At 38.7% G+C, this 12,055-nt stretch overlaps 1 protein-coding gene across 5 annotated transcripts in view; it reads left to right on the top strand.

Annotated features, from left to right (window-relative positions):
- The window catches only part of mon2 (MON2 homolog, regulator of endosome-to-Golgi trafficking), a 60,688-nt gene that overhangs the window by 13,153 nt on the left and 35,480 nt on the right, over window positions 1–12,055 (top strand). For 3 of the 5 annotated variants that reach the window (XM_031282646.2, XM_031282645.2, XM_031282643.2), the window contains exon 1: window positions 6,915–7,421. In XM_031282646.2, the coding sequence (XP_031138506.1) occupies window positions 7,314–7,421 (108 nt within the window). In that variant the 5' untranslated portion in view covers window positions 6,915–7,313. Of the gene's footprint in view, window positions 1–6,659; window positions 6,672–6,913; window positions 7,422–12,055 lie in introns of those variants that run through there. The other 2 variants (XM_036002872.1, XM_031282644.2) reach the window with 2 other exon arrangements.

The raw sequence follows: 12,055 nt of genomic DNA, 5'->3' as shown, positions 1-12,055 counted from the left end.
CTCTCTCTCTCTCTCTCTCTCTCTCGCTGTCTCTCTCTCTCTCTCACCCCAACTGGTCGAGTCAGACGACCACCCACCTAGAGCCGAATGGTCTGTCCTAGGTTTCTGCCTCTTAACAGGCAGTTTTTCCTTGCCCTTGTCTCCAAAGTCTTGCTCATGGTGGTACTGTTGAGTCTCTGTAAATTATGTTATAAGGAGTTCGGTCTAGACCTGCTCTATTTGAAAAGTGTCCTGAGATAACTTTTTTTTATGAATTGGCGCTATACAAATAAAATTGAATGAATGAATTGAATTGAATTTTTTGAATTTGTTATCTCTATCCTCCATGTGTATACCTCCACAGTAGTGTAGTTCTCTCTACAAGGTGGGTATTTCAACATGCAGCATTTCTTTATGTATATTTGTAAAGGGAAATCTTGTACCTATTTTTTATTGCAAATAAATGTCACTTTTATAATAGTTTAAACTTGTTTAAAATAAACATGTAATAATTCAAATTATTTTATTATATTAGTAATATACATATAAAAGTATATATTAGTAATATACATATTATAAAAGTGTATATATATATATATATATATATATATATATATATATATATATATATATATAGAGAGAGAGAGAGAGAGAGAGAGAGTTTTAGTAGCCTATATATTGATTTAACATAAATACCTTGTGCTTGTGTATATTCATTGCACCTATATTTTCTGTTTAATGTTATTTTCATATGGAAATCCATGGTTATAATTATTCATAAGTATGCAGTGTCATAACTACATCTCTGACGTTTATAACAAACCAAACCGTTTGAAAATCGGTAGAAAATTGAGCAAGTTATGCTTATTTAAAAAGTACATGCACCATTAAAACACAATGTTACGAGTGAGCGAGCTGACTGTGGCAAGATGGCCGCCAGGTGCGGACGTCGACCTCCATTGGCCAGCAGCGCGGACGAGACATCTAGCCTTTATATATATATCTATGGGGAAAACAACTGCTAAAGTGAGTTGTTCAAAACCTTTCTTTTTGGTCAACCTGATAAAAACTGGAATATAACAAACCCCATACGAGGGAAAGGGCTTAAGGTTAAACCCCAAACCCTTGCATTACAACCACATCATGAAACTGTAACGTATTTCACTTACTTTTTCGTGAGATCGCGAAGCCGTGTAGTGTAGGTCCGTAGACAGTTAAAGAAAGTAGGTCATATATCCAACCATAGACTGTATACGTTCTCTTAATACATCCATGACTGTATATAAGAAGTATCCAACACAGAAGTCAGGACAGGACTTGAATCGGTCACCTGAGATCAGAGGAACTGTCTTCCCCTTACTGGCGTGGGGGTGTAACGGTTGGATTTGTACACTTGTACTTAAGTGTAAGTGAATTTTCTTAGTTGTGAAAATCGTTCTATTAATAGATTCTTGTTTTAAGTATTTTCACCTAATACAGTTAAAAAAACGAAATCAAGCACAAAAGTATTGTTTTTAGCAAAATCGACATCAGCCTAAAAATAAATATATTCTCTTGCTATGCTGTTTATCTTACTTAGATTTTATAAGACCAATCATTTTTGAGTGAATTTAAATCAAGTGACTGCAAACATTTTATATGCTACTTCAAAAACTTAAATGGAGCTGGTTTAAATAATCATTTCAAAACCGCACTCAGAACAACCAAAAACAACCAAAATGGGAACATTGTGTGGAGGTACAGTGCAACCACAGGAGAACGTTTCAGTTGATTGGTTCCCTTAACGCTTAGGGAACGTTATAACCCCGAGGGAACGTTATAGTCAGGTTCACTATATATTTTTGTGGGAATTTTTTGGGGATTTGCTAAACTATACATTTTTGGAAAGGTTATTGTATAAGGAGTCAGGAAATCAATGTTTGCATTTGCCTAGATGTCTGTGTGGCGGCCATATTGAATTTTTTAAAAATGGCCACCGTAAAACTTTAATTTGTAATATCTCGGCTTCTGAATAAGCTGGAATGTTGATTTTCTTTTGCAGAGGATCCATCTGTGGATCCTGCAGAGCAATGGCTGCCTGTGCCCATACTCTTGCTTGGACATTGACTCTCAAGATGTGCTGCTTCAGAGCTCCAAGTGTTGGAGGGAGCTTGTCACTTTCTGCCCTATGTTTGCAGAAGAAATGCCATCGCAGTTGAGGGATTGCCTTGATGTTGATCCCCTTGGGTGAGAAAGCTGGACATATAAAGGATTCCAGGGCTGACAGCATTCCTTCTGTCACATCTGCTTCATCCAAAAGCATCTGTAGAGTTTTGACAATATCTTCATCTGCTTTGAGGTAGTACTGCAGCCAGGTTGCCTTGCCTATGCGGGAGAACCTTCCTGTGTTGTCAGCCCCAGTGAATGCATGGAAGGCTGGCAAAGCCTTTGCTCTTTCTTTACCTAGAGCTCGCCACACACAACACCAGAGGCCATAGAAATGGATGTGTTCTTCAACATGAGATCATAGTTTGCTGTGACTAGCACTAAAACATCTGTATCTGGTGAGAAAAACACCAACTGTGCATCAATTGGGTTTCGCTGTGAAGCCAGCACAGCCTGGTGGATCAGCAATGTGTCTGCTTCTTCGTGGTTATTTTCTTCAAAGACAAGGTCTTTGTTGCTCCTAGTGAGCCCAGAAGCAGATGTGATGATCAGCTTGGAGGATCCCTTGTTGTACTCCAGAGTTTTGGCAGCAAGATATTCAGTCAGATCACTCTTAGTCTTGTCATGGGAGAGGAACCTGCTCATTGGGATGTGTTTGATGTTGGTGTCAATATATATCTCTGATTTGATACTGTATAATAGCTTTTCCTTGTCTTCAGAGAATCTGCCCTATATGTGTCAAACACGAGGATGATTTCATCATAATCTCGTGTTAGTTGCATCAGTCTGTCATTGAAGCAGCCACTCAGATCCTTAACTGTCAATACAGTCGCTGTTTTTTTGCTCAGCTTCTGCACAAGCACCATACCGTCCACCAGTGCTATCTTCCGACTTGGCTGATCAGTAGATGTGAGGTCTGTGAGTCCTGTATCCATTGCATCTTGGTGAGTAGAACTTCCAACTTGAGGTGGCTGATGGTCTTCATGGGGCATGTCTCCTGACCATGTCACAGCACATATTTTTTTCATTTATTTGCGTATAGTGTACATGTGTATTTATGCTCTTATCTATTTATTATCTCATGGTTTTATGTGTTTTTGTGCGAATGTGTATGTGTTGGCTACCTGTTGTGAACCAAATTGCCCCTTGGGGACATTAAAGACATTTCAACTTCAACTTCTTTTGTCAGCTTCTCAAGTAGATGGATTAACTTTGACTTGTCATGGCAGAATTGTTCCATCAGGCGCGAACAGTGCCCTTGGTGTCAGAGTGAATTCATAGTTTCCTATGGCCTCTTTCTGGTTGATGTCTTGGTTTGACCTGGCAAGTACCAGTAATGTTAGCGACCTGTTAGCAGCAGTCATCAATGTATATGTTGTTGAAATATAACATTCTGAGGTAAAAATTAAGATAATAGGCTACTTACTATACATGTACCAGATGCTCTGTAAAATAATGTTCTTGAGGGATGACACAGCGGATTGTTGTGTGTTCCACAACAACTATCCCAGTATATCAGAAGGAGCAAAAGTCATATATGACCAGTGTTGGGGAACTTACTTTTAAAAAGTAGTGTTTGCTCGTTACTTCTTAAAAAAGTAATCCGTTACTTTACTTAGTTACCCCCTAAAGTAACTTTTTACTTTACTCGTTACTTTTACGTTACCGTTAAAAGCAGGGGCCTCTGGCAGAGACTGAAGTTAATTATACAAAAACTATCTTTGACCATAAAGCCAATCTATGGTTTATCAGTGAAGTGTCTGAACTACACTGCAGACTGGATTCTCTACTAACAGAGTGACGGCTGATTCATTATGAACGAGTCCAGCGCGGGTTGAATGCACATCAGCAGGTCATCGGCATTACCAGGCCCGTATTAAGACAATGTGGTGCCTCAAAGTGCCCCCCCCCCCATCACATACCCTTCACCATATAGAGATTGGCATGGTTTTATGTCGGTTAGCCTAATAGCTGGTTTGATTTGCATTGAGAGATGATTTTATGGAAAGTACCCCATGCCAATCTCTAAGTATGGTGAAGGGCATGTGATGATATGGGGCTATTTTAATTCCAAAGGCCAAGGGAACTTTATCAGGATGCATAGTATCCTGGATCCATGAAATAACTGGCCTTTAAAAATAAAAATCTGCCTGCCTCTATGGGAATTTAACATAAGGGTGTACTTACTTTTGTTGCCAGTAGTTTAGACATTAATGGCTGTGTGTTATTTTGAGGGGACAGCACATTTACACTGTTATACAAGCTGTACACTTAATACTTTACATTGTAGCAAAGTGTAATTTCTTCAGTGTTGTCCCATTAAAAGATATAATGAAATATTTACTAAAATGTGAGGGGTGTACTCACTTTTGTGAGATACTGTACCTTTGTATTCAATTATAATTAACTTATCTTTATTGAGAAAATATTTCTTGTATTTATTCACATACTGTACTGCAAAGTAACTCATCTGTCATACTGTTTAACTTTGTTAGTGTTGCCGCACTATCCTGATCATTATAGCACTAAATAGGAACAACCAAAGGTCTTCTATATAATTTAAAACTAATACCATGATGACTAGACCTTGGTTAGGTGTTCTTATAATGGATGTAAGTATGGTGAACAGCAAGCAAATATTGATTATATGTCAGTTACTGCCTTTTGCCTTTGCACGACTCCTTGTTTTTGGCACATGATTGAAAGGCAGAGTACAGTAACTGCCAAACAAGGGTCAAAGGTAAATTTTGAGCTCAATATTTTTTGCATACAAACATTTCTTCATTATAGCAACTAGTTGTCAAATTTTGGGAGTCCTACCTATAATACTTTTCTCAGTTTCACACTCTAGCGAGTTAAGGTATTTTGCCTTTGCAGGGCAGTATACAAATCAGCTTTAAGCTGTCATTTCTTCACATCTCAAAGTACTGAAAATCTCCAGAAATATTGTGACTTGCTTGGGGTATTCCTAGTCCCATTTAATGTTCTGACAAGATTAAGAATCTGGGGCTAAATTAAATGTATGTCTCAATTTTTCATTCATTTAGTCAAATTGAGACATACAAGTCCTGCTGGAGCTGCTCCCCCCGCGACCCAATACCGGATAAGTGGACGAAGATGGATGGATGGATAAAGTATTATTACCAGTATTAAAAGGTTCTGTGCTACTGAGCAGCAATAATTTGATGTTATGCCAGGCAACACGGTTTTAATAAAATACTTCAAAAAAGTAAAGTTTGTGAATATGTGCATAATTTAATTTAAAGGTAATGCTTTCAATAATTCAAAACCCTCAAGTAGAACAATGGAAGCTCTAATCAGACATTTTGCAACAATATACAGTACTTAATTTAAATTCTACATTTTATTAATATAATAACTATTAAAAATAATTAAATCATTTATTTAAGGAAGCCAACTAATCTGAAAGTAACTCCACCTCTTGTTGCTACTTGTGTTGTGCTGCTTGTAGTTTTCCCTTTCATCACAATTCAAAAGGATTTAAGGAGGTGTGGAGGTTTGTACCACAAGTCCCTGAAGACACGAGCTGTTTCTTCAGCAAGACAACACAAAACTCCAGCAGCCAACAAAAAGCAACGGGTGGAGGGCTTCTTGTGAGATGAGCAGCACCTACATGTTGAATACTGATAAAAGACAGAATTGTTTCTTGTTTTTGGAATTCAAAGAAAAATGATTAACATAGTTCTTTCTGAAAACTGTAGTGGAAAAGCCAGAAATCTGAGCCAGGACAAAAAAAAGAATCAGGTACCTATAGTGCAGTCTGTTTACTGTAATAGAGACCTGCCTCTCTACACAGGCAGTGTCACTGTGCAGCCTCAGGGAATGGATGCTCCTGTTTACCAAATCTGCACGTATAATTTTTTCAGTCTTGTAAACAATATCTATGCTGATTATGGCACCTACTTTAATGCATCTATCTCTCTGTCCTACCGAATCATTAACCTTAAAATAAATATCTCTAAGTACAGTAAACTGGCATTCTGAATGCATGTGAATTATAAACTGTTTGTGTTTTCACTTTTCAATATAATAATGTCTACGTTTTGATTATCAGTTATGTATTTAACAAGTATTGAGATGATTTACCAAAATAAAAGGAACAATACCACAGTGTAAGAATACTCAATGACAAGTAAGAGTCCTGTATGCAAAATGTTATTTGGTAAAAGGGCAGAAGTACCACTATAAACAACTGTACTTAAACTATCTGAAGCAAAAATGGCCATTGCCAGTGTTATATTATTACATATTTTAGTACTGGATTAATATGCTGATGCATAAACATGTAAACAGCATTTTAATGTTAGTTGAAGCTCAGTTTAACTACTTTTTATACTGTTGGGCCATTTAACCCTAACAATTCATCATATTTTATAAATAAGTCATGTGTTTTGGATGCAAAATCACAATGTGTACCCAAAACTACCAACAGCAGCTGTCAGTTAAATGTAGTGGAGGAAAACTTACAGAATGTTCCTCTGTAAAATGTAATAGCAAGAAGCAGAACATTGTAATACTCCACTAAAGTACACACAGGCCTACATCAAAATTATATGTAATATACTCAAGTAAGTTACACTCTACGACTGTATAACTCAAACAATAACATATTTTTTTAAAACCATCTAAACTGCTGCTGCAACATCTTAGCCTTTAGGTGGTGCATGTCGACATAACAGAAGTGAGAAGTGCCTGTCTGTATCAAGCTTCCCCAGCAGGGGTCGCTGTAGTCATCCTTCTGAATCTGTTACTGTTTACGGAAGTCCAAGTGACGTGTCACTGTCCACCGAAGCATTGTGGGAAAGGAAGTGGAGCTGACGGCCGCTGATGGCAGTCTGCTTAATTTACCAAACATATTCGATTCATGAGCAGCTATAAGAACCCGAAATAAAGGGGAGTGATGCTACTTTACGAAGCTAATGTCAACGGGCTTTGAAGAAGAGGAACATATGCCGGTGTCATCGCTGCTCTCCTGCGCACGGACGCTCAAAGCAGAGAAGTGGGTTACTGTATCAATGGACCGCGGCGTTTTTATTTTATTTTCCAAGGGAGCCGAATAAAGTAGCAACGGACTACATTCCCGCTGTGGATGGGTGGGGGGCGACTGCGCTCCCGCATTCCTTATCGTGTGAAGTTTCTTGAGATTTCTGTCGAAGACTCCGTCAAAGATGTCGACCAGCAGTCCAGAAGCAGTGAAGAAATTGCTGGAGAACATGCAGACGGACCTGCGGTCTCTGTCCATGGAGTGCAAGAAGAAATTCCCCCCAGTCAAAGAGGTTAGCCCGGCTAGTTAGCTTTACTGAGCCGTTACCGTGGTGTTCAGCAGCTCGTTTCATTTGTGTATCTGAGCTTATATTCGTAATGATATGGATTTTGTTTGTTGAATTTGTTTGTTTGAGCCCATTTCCCCACCCACCAAACACCGGGCCTCTAACGTTACTCTGTTGTGGGATGTGGACGCTGAGTTGTCCTCATACGGGTAACGTTAAATTAAAAGTTGTGTCAGCTGCTGGGCCTTCCTGCCAACCACGCGTTCAATTAAAGGGATATACAGGTGCCATGTCTCACACCCTTTGGCTATTAAGGCTAATGTGAAGCATTCATATAGTGAATTGTTGCCTTTCATTTCCCACTTTGCGATCACTTATTGCTAGAGAGTGGTACTGTACAGTTTAGCCATTGAAACAAAACAAAACGATATGCCACATAAACAGTATGATAAGGGGTCAAGTCATCCAAATAACACACACTCACCGAAATATATTTCCTCACATGTGCACCATAAGGTCTTTGAAAAATAACATTGACATAACATGACATTGTCTCTGGGCTCTCGTTTTCCAATGCTTTCAGCACCTCAAACACTTTTCTATTCAAACCTGTTGTATTGTATGGGGATGGTTGCAGAAATCAGAGATGGATATCTCAGAACATCCACAACTAAAACCAAAACAATCAGCTTAGCTAGATAAATACCACTAGTGATATTTTTTTGTGATTTGTGAGACCCAGACACTTGTTATACCATACTAATGTTGATACCAGGGCAGTAGTGCATTAATGAGTGGGCAATTGCAAGGTGAGCTATTTTTAGCGAAAGGTTTTGTTGATGACATTTGCCAATAGAATACCTCTGTTTGGCCTGAATAGATCTGTCAAGGATCTCACGTTGCAAGTTTGTTTCACACAACAAGCTTGTCAGCATTGACACAGCTAACAAACATGTTTTTTTTTTTTTTATATTCCTTGGAATGACTCCCTGTTTGCGGCTGCTGACTGGCTTCGTTGTGTAGCACTGTTGGTGACATCATGGCTTAATTTAAAAACCGAATAGTACAAAGAGGTGCAATGTCAGGGCCTTCTACAGTGTATGTGTATTGTTAGATTCACATGGAGAAGACAGCAGTCAACCCAGCTTTTATGACTCAATTTTGCCTCAACCAACACAACCCTCTTTATTATCAAATCTGTGTTCAGCAGTCCACAGGGCAGGGTTAGAGTTCATTTTCATCTGGACTGTATAGTATTTCATTTTAACCCAACATAACATTAACATAAAATTATGAAGCTGGTGACATACAATATTGGATTAACACAACTTCCATTCACTTGCTGTTATGGTTTGAACATGCTGCATTTGTGGACATATAGATGCTATTCTATCATTTACTTGTCACTGAAATGCACACAGAGAGCGGCCAGTGTTTGCCAATGTTATGTGATTCAACTGACAACATCTCAGTCAGATCCTCTTTACTTTAATTCCCTGTAATTCCCAGGTAAAGCAAGCTCAATGCTTGCTTGCATAGTCACACAGGCCAATAGCTGAAATGCTGCATTGTATGTGGGGCTTTTGAGGACATGGAAATATTCATTAACCAGCTCAGCGGGGCAATACATATCAGGCTACCCCGGCTTAGTTTGTTTTCTCTCAGTTCTCACCATGGTTAAAGACAACATTACACTGAGAAAAAGAAATGGTTCAGCAAGTGCTTCCAGTTCCGATATGTTTCCGTCACTGCATACAGCGTACATCTGGTCTCACATCTCTGGCATCTCTAGGCCCTTGCCTAGGGGCCTTATAAACCATCTCCTTTAATATTGATTTATCACCACCCCATGTTTCCTGGTCCTTGTCAACACATTCCCCTCAGGGATCACAGCAGCACAGGGAGCCACTTGGTGTTCCCCCCCAACCTGAGCTCACTCACACTCCGGTTGATAGTGTGATTGAAGCAACATTTTCCAATTTGAGCTGTTATATTTGCTGGGATGTTATTGTGCTACAAACAAGCTGAGTACTGGTGGCCATTGTTGTGAATTCAAATTATTTGTGTGCCTGTTATAGCACACAAATGTAATCCTCACTCTATCCTTTCTCAGAATGTGATTTTATTTTTAATATTTTCAGTTTATTTAAGAGCTCCACATTTTAATATTTAAATTTTAAATGAATTAGCTGCATAAACATTTTAAATGAATTATTTTCATCTTTGTTTTGTAAATTTTCAAAACTCAATACTAAAACATTGTATCCTTATTGCAAAAGAAGAACAAGGAAGCCCTGTCCTCATTTCCCAGCCCATCTACATTCCAGTTCCTCCCCCATTTCCCAGTCCATCTCCCACAGAGACTTTGCACCACAGCCAGCCAGTGGTTTCTCTGGGTTAAGAGGAGCCAAGAAGAGTCCCATTGATTTTTCTGCATCTTAGCATCAGACACAGAACCGCTTTCTCATTGAGTCAGTGAAACATCGCTGTTTGCTGTGTTCTGATTGCTTTTTCCTAGAAAAAAAAAACCTCAAGCAGCCAACCCTACGCTCTTCTGTCGATGGGTCAAGTGCTGTCAACTGCATGTGGCTCACAGTGAAATGTGACTGCTGGTCTTGGGAAACCTGCAGAATTAGGCTATTGAAAGCATTATGGGAAACCTTTGTATGGCCGGCTTGGAACAACTCATTTGCTAGACAGATCATGTAGGCTGTACAGAGACAAAGTAACTAGCAACATGGAGTGAGGACTTGGTGAACTGATACTATTGCACTGAAACTCTGACTAAATAAGCCCTTTTTCATAATATGCTAAGTCAGTTCCAAAAAACTGCGAGTTTATAGACTCACAGCATGTTTCTAAGGAAGTCAATCTGTGATGAGCTTCACTAATGTTGCTTTTGAAGGAAATGAGCTGGCTGTCAGACGTGGGTCAGTTCCGCTTTGAGGATCTCCACACAATAAAGGGCCTGGAGAACTGAAGTACTGAGCACTTTTTGATACGGTCTGGTTCTGCCATCGTTTGTACAGCTGACACCAGTGTTTAATGTGTTCCTTTCTGCTGGGTGTTGAGATTTTAAAATCAACTTTGTCCAGGATTGTAATGGTAACTGCAGTCGCAGCATTTTTGCTTAATTGTTTAATATCCATAGAATTCTAAACTATTACCATGGAAAATACTTGGAATTCGTAATATACTGTACAGGGTTGGGTATGGTTTGATGCTAAAGCGATACTTTGAAAACTGTGCCGGTACCTAAACGGTGCCTGAACCGATACTTTTTAATAAAGTTTTAAAAAAAAAGAAGGGTACTAAACAACAGTCTGCGACATTAAAGAACGGTTTGTTTATTGCTAAGGCCATATGGTCAAAATTAAAGATTTAATAATAATGTAATAACTATAATTTATAACAATAACTTATTTCACCAGTAAATTGCTGTTGAACGACAAAAACAACCACCAGATGGGAAAAGGGTATTTTACAATAACTTTGAATGCACCACAAGGCTACCTGTTTCAAGCGAACTGTGTTGTTTTTCCGACAACGGCAGCTGCTGCGCTGCATTGCAGACTGTTACATCCCGGTGTTGGAATCCTCTACAGTGAAATACAGTCACACTTTACACTGTTTAATGTTAGCTGTCAGCATTTTAACTGTGTTTAATCCAGCTGCTAGCTAAAGGTAGGCTAACGTTACTTGCTGTCGAGTGTAGTATAAAGTCATGCACCGAAATGAGGCACCCGAAATTTTCGGTCTTATTCGGTCTCGTTACTACCGTATACGTCGGCACCGGTGCCCTATTGGCACTGCGTTTCAGTACCCAACCCTAACTGTACATCATTATGGTGAAACCAGATCACCTAAATGATACAAATGTCATACTAGATTTACTTTATGGATGTCACTCACTCATCAAATTGGGAGATCTGATAAGTAGTCAGTAAAGTCGTAAATACAAGTGTAAGTGGTGTGGGCTGGGTATTACATTTTGATGCCAATACAAACCCAGATTTTGTTACCAGATACCAAAACAATATTTTTTTTCAGTACCTGGGTTTGACTATTATAAACATATTTAATACATAAGCCCTTTTTTAATTTGATAAATTATGCCAAACTTTTCAAAAAAATGGTATCATTGTTTAATTGTTGTCTTGACCCGAGTAGCCTCACAAGAACTCTGCCTGAATGAAATTGTCTAAAGTTACAAAGTTAGTCTGGATCAAGAAATATCAAATCAAACCATAAGAAGCTGACCAAGCATGCAATACCAATATTCTATACTTTTGACACCCAATGCTATGGACACATTTTGGGTGGTACTGAAAAGTGTTCAGGTCTGATACCCAGCCCTAGTCACACTGAAAGCCATTTTGAAGATGCATTAGGATTTTAAGCTAGATAAAAGCTTTTAGTTAGCTATCAACAACTACAGCAACCGTGAGACCCTGACAACATGCCATTGGCTATAATTAAAATGGTACATTTTACTTTCAAGCACAGTAGTACTGTAGCCACCCAACTAAGAATATAGATAAAAAAAAAAAAAAAAAACTCCATCAGGTTTTAATCTTTCAGAAAGACTGATGAAAGAAATGCTCCTGGAGTTTCTACTTTCTGTTACAATGACCTCATCA

This window comes from Sander lucioperca, chromosome 7 (assembly GCF_008315115.2).
Source record: "Sander lucioperca isolate FBNREF2018 chromosome 7, SLUC_FBN_1.2, whole genome shotgun sequence".
In the NCBI taxonomy this organism is placed as follows: Eukaryota; Metazoa; Chordata; class Actinopteri; order Perciformes; family Percidae; genus Sander; species Sander lucioperca.
Note: the sequence above shows the minus strand (reverse complement) of the source record. Positions and strands in the feature narration are given on the sequence as shown.